The 15,171-nt window shown below is 37.8% G+C and overlaps 1 protein-coding gene across 3 annotated transcripts; it reads right to left on the bottom strand.

Annotated features, from left to right (window-relative positions):
* Nucleotides 1–1,031: 1,031 nt before the first annotated feature.
* On the bottom strand, nt 1,032–14,987 carry dcun1d2b (DCN1, defective in cullin neddylation 1, domain containing 2b). 3 transcript variants are annotated; one of them, XM_007254862.4, is made up of 7 exons: nt 14,895–14,987; nt 9,667–9,883; nt 8,371–8,539; nt 6,491–6,621; nt 6,061–6,143; nt 5,359–5,455; nt 1,032–4,125 (listed from the first exon to the last, which is right to left on the bottom strand). In XM_007254862.4, exons 2-7 carry the CDS (start codon nt 9,839–9,841, stop codon nt 4,046–4,048), a joined length of 735 nt encoding a protein of 244 aa, XP_007254924.1. In that variant the 5' UTR covers nt 9,842–9,883; nt 14,895–14,987; the 3' UTR covers nt 1,032–4,045. The 3 variants fall into 3 exon arrangements, with proteins under 3 accessions (XP_007254924.1, XP_022530575.1, XP_007254925.1); XM_022674854.2 differs by lacking the exon at nt 14,895–14,987 and adding an exon at nt 14,009–14,799; XM_007254863.4 differs by lacking the exon at nt 14,895–14,987 and adding an exon at nt 11,990–12,074.
* Between the last annotated feature and the right edge of the window lie 184 nt (nt 14,988–15,171).

The following is a 15,171-nucleotide window of genomic DNA, read 5'->3' as shown; positions in this document are numbered from 1 at the left end:
TAAATAGTCAAAGACAATCCAAGTAAAAAAGAAATGTTTGGGAACATAAACAGATTCTTTTTTCTTCTCCACACTTTAGCCTTTCGATCACATTGGTAAAGCTTAATCAAGGGCGCCGAGCGGTCCAGAGGTCTAAAGCGCTGCCACTATGAGCGGTAGGTCGCAGGCTCGAACCCCCGCTCATACAGTTTTGCCATCAGCTGTCGGTGTTCAAAGGGAGCACAATTGGCCCTGCTCCCTCCGGGTGGGTAGATGGCGCTCTCTCTCCCCATCACGCTTAATGGTGGCACCGGACGGCATGAGGCGTCTGTGAGCAGATGTATTGGAACCTAGCCGATGTGCTTTTCTCCGAGTGCGCTGGCTGCTCAGGCAATGATTCATCAGCAGCAGCTCGATGCTCGTCTGCATCCTCCAAGAGTCGCAGGTGCCACTGGTGATAGGGACACACAAAGGGGTGGGACAATTGGATAACCAAATTGGAAGAAAATGGGGAATGGGGTCTTCTTATTAAATAGTGTTTTTCATCTTTTGGTGAAGCCCCTGTACTTTTGGTAATGACATCTTATGCAAACATGTTATCCAAACGTCCGTGTTTCCCGGGACATGTCCGTATTTCATGTCCTGTCCCGGGCGTCCCATGTTTTTTTCAAAAAGTGAGGAAATGTCCTGGTTTTTAAATGATCTTCATTGGACCATTAAATTTACAGGCACTAGGGCACTGCGCACGGCGCTGCGTGTGACATAATCCCTGAGCCCTGAGCCGCCTCAGTGAGAGCAGTAGACAGCGTGTCAGAGAACACCAGCACCCCCGCCACCCTCCCATCACAGTGCGGTCTCACAGTCAGAGCACGCACACCCCGCTCCAGTCTGCATGCTTTCAGTATTCATTTACATTTATATACACTTAAAAATAAAAACATTAAATGAGAAGGTGTTTCTAAATTTGTACTGACATTCTATATGCCAAAGCACAATATGCAAAAAAACAACAACTATATATTTGGTAAGACAAAAAAAAATATATAGTCTACTTTTGTCGTCTTTTGTTAAAAACATGCTTTATTGAACACCTTTCTTACTCCACAATCAAACATAGGGGTTTGGCTCTGATGATGGAGATTAAGCTTTTCCTTTTTTAAATAATCTTTATTTACATATGCAGTAATACTGATTCAATCAACAGTCCCAACACAGAACACTCAGCAAGGCGTACCATGTGAGGACAATGTTATGCGGAGTCTTGCCTCATTTATGATGGAAGTACAACAAACAAGACTGGACAAAAAAATGGCAATTTGTAACAGTAACAGTGGAGGAGATCCAGAACACCATAGCACCAGGTCCAGAATTATAAAAATGATAACAATAAATAAAATCTATAGAAATACTAGTTGAGTTTTCTAGTCAGTGAACTGTAGTGTGTCTGCAAGTGTTTGCAGAATAAGAAAAAAAAAAGTATGACATCATTATTCAATGACTAAATGAATTCTTACAATCTTTGTTAGTGTTTTAAGACAATAAGAATGCAAAGTCAGTGTGAACAGAAAAGCAAAAAGAATCACTGTTTTCTAAACATTTTATAATTACTGTCCGTTTTCAACGTTGTTCAAATATCACCAGGCTTGCAAAATGTGCATACTGCAAGATTTGGCATGTCAGAAATTATGCTTATTTCTATGTAAGAAAACTACTTAAAAACTACTTTAAAAAAAATGCTACTTAAGAAAACTTAAAAAATAAATTTTAAACCAATGTTAATTGTTTTTTAAATGTGAAAAAGCACAATGAGGGCATCCAAGCTTTTTTTTTTTTTTAAGATAAAATTGAAAATAGTCCAAATACTTTGTCATATTAATAAACAGAATGTATCTATATTTATTGGTCTTTCTGTAGCAATATTTATGTACACATCTCTTAGATATAGATAATAATTTAAGAACTGTAGCAATCTGACTTATGCTGGTGTTCTGAGCATGGCTGCATGGTGTTTTCTGATTAGGCCTGTCATGACAATTTCAATTACATTATATTATTATATTATATACATATTACTACTTTAACTATTTGTTTGGACGAAAAATTGTCCCAGATATAATTGCGATAAACAATATCATAAAATTACTTTGAAGAGATTTTAAGACCATTTTGTAAATGTTTAATAGGAATTAGAATATATTTTTATAAAAATATCCTTAATAAAACAGAAATTAAATTGCTTTTTAACATAGTTGAAATACCAGCATATTCTCATTAAAGGAGAAATCCAGTGTAAATTCTGACTTGGGTTGTAGTGAAACATGATAACGAGTACAAACTTTTGTCAAAAATCCCAACTCTGTTCACTCCAAGTATTCTGAAATACATCACTTTTAGTTGATTCTCTCAACAGACTTACAATGATAGTGATAGGGGCATAGAGTTGCCCATGCAAAGAAATCACTACTTTACCACCATTAACAAACTTTAAGTAGATTCAATATTCATTTAATTTCCACTGAAGGCATTTTGTAATCTATTCCTCTATCCTACCTTGTCATTTAACTTACTGTGTACTTAATTTAATGCATTTAAATAAACTAGCAGTGACTTGTTTTATATGTCAGAATCCTCAGGATTCTACCAATGAAGTGGACAGTTTGGGTTCGAGTTGGATGTTGGGTTACATTCGATAGAGAATCATTTAATTTCACCATCAATCATTTAATGTAATAGACATGCAGTTGAATGTTAGGTAAATGTCAGTTGAGCATTATTAAACGGACCATCCAAGTAAAGTGTTACCTTCTCAAACTTCTCAAACTATAGCAACTTTACATTTATATTCATTTAAAAAATAAAAACGTTGAATAAGAAGATGCTTCCAAATTTTGACTTGTATGTGCCAAAGCACAAAATGAAAAAAAAAAGCCTTATCTTTGGTAAGACCAAAAATATTACTTAACAGTACTTAATTTAATGCATTTAAATAAACTAGCAGTGCCTTGTTTTACATGTCAGGATCCTCAGAATTCTACCAATGAAGCAGGGAACTACTTTAAGTTTGATTTCTTTGCATGGGCATCATTATGCCCCTATTGCTAGCACTGTAAGCCTTTTGGGAGCATCAGTTAAAAGTGCTGTATTTCAGAATGCTGGGGGAGAACGGAAATGGGCTACTTGACAAGAGTTTGTACCCATCTTCATGTTTCAATACAACCCAAATCAATTTCACACCAGATTTCTCCTTTAATAGGCTCTCTTGGGGAAAAAAACAATAGGGAATACCATGGGCAGCAAAAAAAATAGAGAATATATCTATATATTGAACGACAAAAAGATTTGAAACAGAATTATCATGACAGGCCTTATTCTGAACGACTTGTTTACGGAATTGGATCCGGTGTTCTTCACATCTTTCAAATATAAGGAAATTAGGCTTTACACTGCAGGACAACAACAGACCTGAACGCAAGAACTTTACTCTTCTTGCATAATCTTAACAATGCGCTATGACACCACAGGAGCTGTACATGATGCTGCAGAATGAAATTTTCCCCAGATCCTTAGTTTGCTTTCATTTTCTGTGACCAGCTTAACTAAAAGCTGTGCATCAATCACAAACAACATGCACGATCTATAACCCTATATTACACTCCTTAACGGGCTCCCGGCCTCGGGACTCCACATGCTATTGATTCTCTCACACCGCGAGCGTCACCCCTGGACCGCGGCGCGGTGGACAGTGCAGGGCAGGGTCATAAAGTCCATTGCCGTAATGACCTTGAGGCTAGGTCCACTCAAGATGGATGATAATGGTTTCTCCAGGTCGGGTCACTGGGGCCAGTTCACTGCCGCCCCCTGGTGGTGATGTGCTCCAAAGAAATCTCACTCATTCCTGATAAGGCTCGGTCAGCTCGGCATTGTTCTTGAACCAGAGTTTGGTAGCACAGACGCACAACTTAAAAATGTCTTGCATTTGTTTGTTTTTAAATATTGTTTTTCTATCAAAAAAAGTCTGAACAGAGAGATAAGATGCCACTTCCCTCTCCGAGAGGTAGGGTGGTGATTATAGGTTTTTGCGCTTGCCCGACGTAACGATCGGCCGAGCAAATTCCACAAAGTCATCTATTAGAACCGGCCATGCTCCTGAAAAGAATGAAAACAGTATAGTATATAATTACTGTAATTACCATTTCTGCAGGACATGATTTACTTAAATTTTATTGTAACAACGTATGAACACTATTTTTTCGATTAACACGGACTACGAACTGTTCAGATTTTAAAAAAAAAAGGCTAAACACTCCACAGCTCTCATAAATCTCCATTCTTTCAGCTTGGTGCTTCATGCTTTTTATTCTTTTTATATGTTTTTAATTTGAGCTTATCAGAGAAACTATATGAAATGACTAGAGAAAGGGGCGTGTAGTGTAAGCCATTCTCCAGCATTTCATCTCTGCTCTGGAATATATTTTATTTACACTTTGAAATTTTATAGTCAAAGTTTCTCTCTGTTGCTGCAGCTTTTGTTTGCTGGGCTGCCCACTGGAGCATAGCTCCGATTGGTCACCAGAGAGGATTTAATAAAACAGGCTCCAATAAAAAAAGTATTAGACTCAGTCTAAAAAAAAGACATAATTACTATCACTGATGGCATAGTTACCTTGAAATTGTAATGTTAGTACGGATTACCCCATTAAAAAATGTTACCTAGTTACTTTATAGGTTACTTGATTTCAAAAGCAACTAAGTTAGATTACAAGTTTATTAGTTAGAATCAGCAGCTGCCGACAACACAGTTTACTGACTGTCAAACCATGTATTTGTGTGTTTAGGGTATAAGACAAGTGTGTGATTGGGGGAGAGTGTACAGGGAGCCGGGAGAAAGAGCACAGGGTCTCTCTCTCTCTGTCTGTGTGTGTTCGTATGTGTTTAGCCTTAGTGCTAGTTTTAGTCTGTTAGCTTGTTAGCTCGCTAGCATGTTGTTATTTTGGCATGGTTGCGGCCGACAGCAACCATTATAAGTTTCAGCAATAATAACGCTACTTACATATCTTTTTACTAAGGAAAATGACAAAATAGCAATGCATAAGAAGGAGTAACTTTAATCGTATTACTGGAATGGAAATTTTGGTTTGGTAATGTGTTTGATTAGATGGGTAACGTGTTAAATTACTCATTACTGAAAAAAAAATGATCAGATTAGAGTATTAAGTTAGTAACATCACTAATTTTTTTATTAAAATCCGTTACTGATAAATTCCATCCCTCTGCAGTAATTGGACTGTAAAGTGAATGTAAACGGAGTTCTTAAAATGCATTTAATATTTCACTTATATTATTCTTTCAGTAACCTTCAGCGTGAAAGTGCCATCTTACCTTCTTCATCGTAGTTTGACATATCATCTGCAATCATGTTTCCAAAGTCTAAAAGGAGATTCCACGTGTCTTTTGGGATGGATCGTTTGTGATGTTCCTTCAAGTAACGTGGGAAACAAAACATCAGGTAAGTAATGAAAATCATGGTGAAAACATTTAATAGACCTTTGCTTACTTCCCAGCATGCAGACTTTCATCACGTTATGTTTGTTTTTAATATGGGTCCATTAAAAGATTATTTGTAAGAATATAGATATTTTTAATAAATATAAAACAAAAATTACATTTTTGTAAGATTCTGTTCACATTACCAGGATGAAGTGATTCAAATCACCTTTTTTATGGCTGTGTGCACATGCCAATTTGTATTTTTACAAATCAGGTGTGAGTAACTTTATATGTGGCCATAGTTCAGATACGGATCAGATTTTTGGGCAGGTCACATAAATGTGAACACAAACAGGGCAGTGCAGATTGCAGTTGTTGCCAGATGGTACAACCAAATTATTAGGTTTAGGGGGCAAACACTTTTTAACAAAGGGCTAGATTGGTTTCAGTTATCTTATGTCATATTGAAGGTTATGCTGTCAGTGCTTTCACAATTTGTTTTTTTCAAGAATTTTTACTAGACATACCACAAACTTTAACCTACAACAAAAAGCAATTGATTACCCTGACTGGAAAAAAAAAAGACATGCTTACCAATAGAAACCTGTTCCACAGGTCCAGAAACTTAAACCGTCCTGTCAGCACTAGGTTCCAATAGGCTACAGCCATTTCTAAATCTATGAGACAGATAGCATTGAGAGACAAAAGTGGAAGGAGAAAAGGAAAACACTGGTGAGAGGAAAGGAAAAAAGGGGCTGGGGTAAGGAGGGGGGGGTAATCCATGTCCAGTGAGTTGAACAATGGCCCACTGTGCAGGGCTAACAAGGAGGGGTCACTGCAAACCTACAAACAGCACCCTCTTCTGTAATGCCAACATTAATCCCAAATCAGAGAGCAGGCATCTAATTACTAAATCATAAATAATCACTAGTTTTTAATGATCATTTGATGGTGCTATCATCAGGTAGTTATTGCACAGTTCATTTAAATGATCCAGATTTTTCCACTTCTGTGTGACACTTACCTAAGCCTTTCTGGCCTGGGTTCTTGGCAAAGTTGAAGGTAAACTGGTAAAAGTCCTTGAATTTTCCAGAGTCTTTCAGCTCCTGTTCTAGTCTAGGTAAGATTGCCTTCAGTTTCTCTGGACTGTCACAACTATAAAGAGAAACAAGCATATTCAAAAATGTGAATCATCATAACACTGTATACTCTTACTGACAAGTAGTGCTGGGTGATATGGGAAAAATCATTTATCACGATATGGAATTTTTTATATCAAGATAACGATATACATCATGATATACCACATTTAAGTATGTTTTCAGTTATTCTTTGAAAAATGACAAAATAATATCATTGCTTACTTTTTTACAACTTTATTTCAAAGTGACATTAAACCCAACTTTCACAAATGAGAATTACTACCTTTCAGTGCAGCAATATATATAGGTTTTAAATGAAACCAGATGAGGTAGATGCAGTAGCTATTTTTTTTCAAAATTATACAGATATTTAAATTATCAATATAAACTCAACATTTTTTAAAGTGTCCGTCAAATAACATAAAGCAGTATCATGTCACAAAACCACATTATGAAGCTTTTTTTGAGAAGATTACTTTATTATCACTTATATAAACCGAATTTATGCAAAGTGACGGCAGTACATTTCATCGTAGCCTACTTTATATATTTGCATGAATAATTGCTGAAATTACTGTAGAAAAGATAGAAGGTAAGTAGCACGATAGACACTAGTAGCATAGATCGTCCCCACGATATTTATCGTCATATGGCATAGCACTACTGACAAGTAATAGTTGCAAAAATAGTTGCACCCAAGGAAGTGTCCGACTGCAATGGTATTTGGAATGAAGATAAAGCCTTCAAGGATCAATAAATGATCAAAAATGTAAACTGATATGGGCATCTCTTTTGTAAATTTACCTCAATAAATTTGACAAAGTAAAATAAAAGGAACATAAGGCAACATATCGTATTTTTTGCATTATAAGGCACATTATGCGACACTAGTAAGAAACACGGGTATGGTCATGTTTTTTTTTCATGTTCTCTAATTCAGCAGGTCTTGCTGCTGGGTGATGGTGGGGGCATAACTAAGTTAAGTAAAGCTAAGCTAAGTAAAAAAAAAAAAAATTTTTTTTTGTTAAGTCATGTTCTGAATGTTAATCTACATCCGGATGCACATCTCTGCGTTTAAAAATTATCCATTTGTCCACTGCCACTCACCATAATTACAGTTTGGGCACGTGTTTCCACAGACATCTGGGGCTGGGGGGGGGGTTATATTTTTCACAGATGTCCCCCTGAGAAAATAATCTAATAGGGCTTTATAGTGCATAAAGCATGGTACCAGCTGTCTCAGCATAGAGTTGTAGAGGTTCCTAATCGGGTCATGTGACAATCCACCCCATTCAGCTTGAATATTCATGCCATTCCTGCAGTTTTCCCAGTAGGGAAATCTTCACAGTACAGCCAATAGCCTCCCACACATTTTAATTGGGGGACAGGTCTGTCGATGCAGCTGACCATGGAATAGTATCTGTGCTGAGGTAAGCTCTTGAGATGGCAGCAGTAAATGGACAAGCACTGTCCTGTTGGAATAGTGGAGTGAGACAGCACTGGAGTGTGCTTTCAGGAAATGTAGTCACACTGGTTGCAGGACCTCAATGAAGAACCTGTAATGAAACCAATGGTGATCTGGCATCATATGTAATTGCACCCCACACCATGACACCAGACCTCCTGGATGTGTGACAACAAACTGTTGATCTTTACACAACTACCAGTTGATACCTTTTGAATGCAGATTTTTTTGAAGATGAGGGTGAGAGAGTGTTATTAATGAATTAATGAACACAAAAATAAAAAAGTTATTACTGACCCCAACTCGGACATGCCATCTAAGAACTCTTTCCGGCTGAATTCGCACTGTGTAGCTGCCCGGAACTTCCAGGCCACCACCAGAACACTCATACTCGCCGGATCCAGAGTAAGGTCATCACAGAACTGCTGAATCCCATCAATACCAATTTTATTCTCATCCTGAGGATCTGTGGAAGAGAGATTGTAAAAACAATATATTTAACAGAGGTTGCAAAAGTATTCATACCCCTCAAACTTTTTTTACATTTTGTCACCTTACAACCACAAACTTATAGACCAACACAAAGTAGCACATAATTGTGAAATGAAACAAAACAATACCTTTTTTTTATCAACTGTAATCAAATGTGTGACATGCAAAAGTATTCAGCCTCCCTAAATCAATACTAAGAAGAGCCACCTTTCCCTGCAATTACAGCTGCAAGTCTTTTGAGGTATGTCTCTAAAAAGCTATTTTCATGTCTTGCCACAGAAGCTCAATGGGATGTAGGTTTGATCTAAACCATTCCAGTGTAGCTCTGGCTGTATCTTTAGAGTCATTGTCTTGCTTTTTCCAGCCTCCGACAGGTTTTCTTCCATGATTAGCTCCATGCATCCTTTTCCATCAGCTCTGACCGGCACAGTATGATGCTGCCACCACCATGTTTCTCAGTGGGGATGGTGGGTTCAGGGTTCTGAGAAGTGTTACTTTTTCAGCCACACATGAAATATTGAAAACCGTGTAAGCTTTCATTACACTTCTCAAATATGTGCTACTTTGTGTTGGCAGATCACTTAAAAGTTTAAATAAAATACATTTAAGTTTGTGGTTTTAAGGTGAAAATATGTATAAAAAAAAAAAAAAAAAAAAAAAAAAAAAAAAAAAAGTTCAAGGTAGGAATATTTTACAAGCCACTGTATATGTGCACATTAATATGGCAACAGCCATAGGATAACAGTATGAAAACTGATCATGAACTCATGAAAGGGAGTCTTGAGAATGTACACATACACCTGTACAAGTTTAAGTTGTATCTTGTGAGTGAGGTTGAACATTGGTCAGTATGCTCATAGCAAATGTGAATCATGACTTAAGTTACATAATGCCTAATAGCCAGTGCCAAATTGACAGAACACTGCATTTGTGAAGTTGTGCAAATATTTAACATCCCTTGATGTATATTGTGTTGTGTGTACCAGAAATACATAATAGAAGGCAGAACCACCCAGAGTGATAAGCTAAGAGCAGAGGGTGATAATGATTGAACATGAAATGGACATAAAATCTGACCAACAACAAGGTCTTTGCATTTACCTTTGTATCTGTTGTACAGCTGTTCCAGCTTCTTACGGTCCACTGTGGTTTTCATGGATTCTTTGTAGTAGAGATCCGGGTTTTGGAAGTAGTTGTCTGTGGCCACCTCTAGTTTCCAGTCATTCTGTGTGAGGCAGTAGACCGCCGTCCTCTCCCCGGCTTGGGTAAAGGACATGAACTGACGGACCTTGTCTTTTTGTGATGACTTCAGCTTATGCTGTGGAGAAAATGCACACAGAAGTCAGCCAGGCTGTTTACTAATCAATCCTATCACAACTTCTCACAACTCTTTACTTTTATAGTAAAGCGATCTAGGTCATAAACGTGACACATATGAGGCTTCTGAGGCACTACCATTTTTAAAAAGCGTCAGAGAAGTAGTAATGCATACTGGACAGTCGGACATCTGAGTCTGAGAGCCTACACATAAATGGCCCCACTCTAGACAGAACATACTTGTATGTGAAAAAGCCCCAAAAAATCTTTTTACACAGAATTCCATACATGATGGTTCAATGAGTAAAGGACAGCAAAACACACAATGACAGATTAGTAAACTAAACAGAACAAAAAAATACCTTATTTTCCAATTAAAGGAGAAATCTGGTGTGAAATGCACTTGGGGTGTAGTGAAACAAGTACAAACCTTTTTCGAATAGCCCACCTCCATTCACCCCAGCAGTCTGAAATACAAGACTTTTAGCCAAAGCTCCCAACAGGCTCATAATGCTAGTGAAAGGGGCAAAGCTATTTTACACCAATCGCTCAAAATAGCTCCACACTTCACTAGTAGAATTCTGACATTTTAAAACTAGGCATTGGAAACTTTGAAACTGCAAAGGTAGTATAAAAAAAAAAACCTATTAATACACACAATATGAATATTATATATATATTTACAGTTACAGCTGGATCTCATGCATTGCTACTAAATCAATTTTGCAGTCTGTTTCTTTATCCTATTTCAAAGTGCTCAGTGCCTTGTTTTAAACATCAGGGCTCTCAGAACTCTACTAAAGAAGTGTGGAGCTACTTTGAGCTTGAGTTGAGTTCTCAAGCCCGACCCCAATCTGATGCCTGACCTGAACTTGGGCCTGGTCAGGTCAGGTCGAGTTAATGCTATTTTTATTTTACAATCACAACAAAACAAAGTAAAAATTCAACTGTTTTAATAAAAGTTAGAATGTTATAATCACACATCTCTGGGGTGCACATGTGAGCTCCTCCAATTGTTTGCATTACACACTTCATTTGTAGCGCTTTGTGTAACTGTTCAACTGTTAAACATTTTTCTTAAATAATGGGTCTATGCTTCTTCAGTGTTGCAGTGTAAATTAACATCATTCTGAAGAGATTGCGCTCATTCAAACAGCCAGAAAACTATCAAAAAATGAATTAAAAAGCTTTGTACTCGTTATCATGTTACACTACACCCCAAGTCTACTTAACACTGGATTTCTCCAGTGGATTTAATTTAGCTCTATTAATTATTAAACATTAACACATATTATACTTCAGCATAGTGTTTAAGCTAAACTAAGCAAAGTGTTAGCCTAACATTATTACGACAAGCAATGCCCAGTAAGCTTACAATCAAGAAAGTGATTATCACCGCCACCTTCAGCATAGAATATTAGATAGCTAGCTAAGAGAACATGCAAGAGACATGCCCTTATACCCATATTCCCAATAAGAAACATCTGAGAGCACAACCCAGCCAACATACCCCTGTGGGGGGTGGGCTCACATGGGTGGACCATAGATGGGCATGTGTGTACCTGTTGTTACTGGGTCCCAAATAAAGTATTGTGAAATGGGCTCCATCCTTACAGCCACCTTTAATCCTACATGTGCCGTGTACAATCCTAGTCCTGACGGGGACAATCACTAACATCCATCAGTGGGTCCACATGGAACCCAGGGACAAAACTTTCTGGTTCCCAGCTGGGCAAGCTATCACAGGCCCCACATGGTCATGTTCTCTGGGTAGGTGGTCAGGCCAAACGTTTAAGGAAAGTCCAGCTCGTCTGACAGCATGTATCACTTACCAACACAACAAGGAACATGATGTTCAAGCCCTCGTTCAGGCAGCTAGCTAGATGTAAACAAACATGCAGCTAGCTCCAACGCCTCCTCACACTGTTAACGCTGTGTGTGTATTTATGAGATAATGTAACTAGCTAACCAGCCCGGCTTCGACCACCTTCACTCCCACTTTTACCAATAAACACCCCATACAGCCTGGCAGAACTACCCCAGCGGGTAAAAGTGGTGTGAAGAGCCAGCACAGAGCCTGTCACCTCTCAAAACACCAACAACTGACCTTCCACACTCCCTCATAAACTGCTCCACCGTGACAATGCGACACAGCCGGAGGAAAACTGCCCCAAATACCCCCAACCACACTCCTTTAATCCCACCCCGAGGCGGCGAAAAGCCCCCGCTCCCGTTCTGCCCCTCACTCCGTCCCTGCTCTGTCTCCAGCTCAGGGATTTTCACATTCGTGCTTCACCTACCATTTTATCACCCTGCTGTCGGACCAACTTGATAGGCGACAGCCACCCGGGTGCGCATGCGTGGGACTGCGCATGTTTTTAGCTTAGCGCTGGGAATTGTAGTCTTTTAGCACCACTAGCCTCTAAAACCGAAACTGGTTGGTAAAAATACATCAATAAAAATTTATATATATATATTCACAAGTACATAAATATATTTATAAATACATGAAAAAATATATCAATCAATAAATATATAAATAAATAAATGTTAATGTATCTATCCATTCAATTATTTGTATTTATTTATTTATTCTTATGTCATATTTCATCCTGAATAAAAGCCTGCTTAAGCTAATAATTTAATTAACTTAATTAAATTAACTAACAAATCATTACTTTTTACTTATTACCCCTATTGAAACAAATTATCAAATTAATTAATTTTGTTAATCAAATAAAAATATATATATATATTTACATTTTTGCAATGTATAAAATTGCCAAAAATATATATTTTTTCCTACATTGAAAATAAATACTGAAGTCATTCAGACTACAAAGGAACACATAAGAAATCATGTAGTAGTTTTAAAAGTGTTAAACAAACCAAAATACTTTAGGGGCTCTTTTCTAATGAATGCTGTTAACTTGCCTTTTCTGAGGCTGGTGAACTTATCATGTGCTACAGAGGTAACTCTTGGTCTTCGTTTCTCATCATCATTACTTTTTTAATGGTCTTTGTGAGTGCACTTGAGGTTCCTTACAAAGTTCTTAAAATCTTTCAAATTGACTGATCTTCTTAACTGTATTTTTTTCTTTACTTTGTTAAGTAGTTCTTGCCATAATATGGATTAGACACAGATAGGGCTATTTACTGTATACCAACTCTATATTTTCACAACTTTACAACTGATGCACTTTAAGAGGGCAAGACATTAAATTTTTAACTCCTGACAATTCAGCACAGCTGTTAACTGAAAGCCATTCCAGGTGACTCTACCTCATATAGCTGACTGAGAAAAGATGTGCAAAGCTGTCATCTAAGCAAGAGTGCTACTTTGAATAATCTTAAATATAAATGATTTGCTTGTTAACTTAATAATTCCATATGTTGTTCTTCATAGTTCGGATAACTTTAGTATTAATACAGCAGAACATTTTTAAATAAAGAAAAACACTGAATTTAAAGTGTCCACACTTAGAATGGTACAGTGGTCTCAGGGGTTTCCAGGAAATCTTTCCGCTAGGTATTGATACATTGTGGTGAGAATTTGATTGTATTCAGTGACTGGTAAATGGGCTGATAAGGTGGGCTGGGATGGTGATCATGCAACTTCCTAACTCATCTTAAAAGTATTAGTATTGGGAAGAGCACCCTCACTCCACAGAGCACAGTTTCACTGCTACACAGCTTAGGTTGGTGGTGGACAGCTGATTAAACTGAATCTTTATTGTGTATCTGTACCTGTGTAACTTGTTTTTGCATTCTAATTTGCCATGTTACCCATATATTTAAAAATAAATATATATTTTTGTATATATCTAACATACAAGCAACACGTTTTGACGGTAATTAATAACTGTAATAGCTGCCTTAAATATTTGTTTTATTTTATGTCTTCTGTCCTTGAGCTGAATATAAAGAGAACATGGGTCACGCAACAAGACAATGACCCTAAGCGCAAAGGACCTAAAGCAAGCAGTTCCCCACCTCTTCTTATAGCTTGTACTGTGTTCATGCAGCATAGATAAGGATATTTTATTAATTATGATAATATTTTAAAATGTTATTAATATCATCACGTGTGGGGAGCCGAAAAAGCAGAAAAAATTACATGACTTACCCAGTAGAAAAAAATCTGTGTAAAAACAGTGTGGACAGCGGCTCGCTGTGGAGCTGGAACTACACAACCCAAGTCACGCTCTGACGAGATGTGCTACCCTGTCAAACCGTGCGACGCTAGTCTATTTTTAAACGTAACGTTAAAAATACCAGAAAAAGCACCATATATGAAAATCCTCACTGCAGGAGTCTGACTGTGTTATTAAGGAAGCCTGAATGAATAGATCAGGGCACAGGTAAGAGAATAGGGGTAATTAGCTAGAGCTCGTTTATCTTTTTTAATGTATTTATTTTTTTTATTATAACTTTTACTTAGCTGTCATTTACACATCTGGATCACTCAGGCAAATAATGCCAGGGTGCTCTGGTGGTTTAATGCACCAAAGTCAAGCAGAATTACCATAAAAACACATGAAAACGTAAAAAATGTGGGTCCGCGCATGCGCACTGGTGGTAAGAAGCACATATCGACGGGTAGCACAATTCGACAAAACACACGGCCACCCAATCGCCTCGGGTTGTTTCGGAAGTAAAACAAAACTCGGTTTCTCTGAATTAATTAGCTAACCGGGCTAACTGAATTAGCTCTACGGGCACAGTGAAGTACTCCAGCGGGTGCTGTTCACCTACCCAAAACTCAAACAGCCTGAATTTGCCATTAAAAAAGTGTTAAAACTTAAAGTTTGGTTGTTGGGTGCTGGTGGGAGAGCCGTTGGTAACTCGGGCTGGGTTGTTGTCAGTTTAAACACTCGTTCACTACAGAGGTTAACTAGCTAAACTCTGCTGTCAGACTCGCCTCGAGCCACATAATCAAGTGGACACTCTCAAGACTGCCACGTAGTGAGTTAGTTAGCTTAGCTAGAGCTGTTAGCTTAAAGCTGACTTACCTCCGTGAATGGACAACCTGAAGCTGAGATCCGTGTTTACAGTGCGAGTGTGTGTGTGTGTGTGTGTGTGTGTGTGTGTGTGTGTGTGTCTCTCTCTCTTTCTCTCTCTCACTCTCTCACACACACTCACACTGTGTCGTGCGGCGAGGGGTCGGTGTTTAGGCGAGTTGTGCTACCTTGTCAAACCTTGCTACCTTAGCATATCCTATATATTTAAAGGTAACGAAAATATATCTATAAAAAACATCATATATTAACCTGCTCCAGGCATAAGTCC

Source organism: Astyanax mexicanus, chromosome 21 (genome assembly GCF_023375975.1).
Source record: "Astyanax mexicanus isolate ESR-SI-001 chromosome 21, AstMex3_surface, whole genome shotgun sequence".
Classification (NCBI taxonomy): domain Eukaryota; kingdom Metazoa; phylum Chordata; class Actinopteri; order Characiformes; family Acestrorhamphidae; genus Astyanax; species Astyanax mexicanus.
This window is presented reverse-complemented; position numbering and strand designations above follow the sequence as displayed.

What these genes read in the sequence shown, in the direction of transcription:
- dcun1d2b (XM_007254862.4), bottom strand. Translation starts at nt 9,841, where the DNA reads ATGTCCTTTACCCAAGCCGGGGAGAGGACGGCGGTCTACTGCCTCACA. An exon ending in GCTGTACAACAGATACAAAG is followed by an intron (nt 8,540 to 9,666) that starts GTAAATGCAAAG and finishes TCTCTTCCACAG; the next exon opens with ATCCTCAGGATGAGAATAAA. An exon ending in CCCAGGCCAGAAAGGCTTAG is followed by an intron (nt 6,144 to 6,490) that starts GTAAGTGTCACA and finishes TCTGTCTCATAG; the next exon opens with ATTTAGAAATGGCTGTAGCC.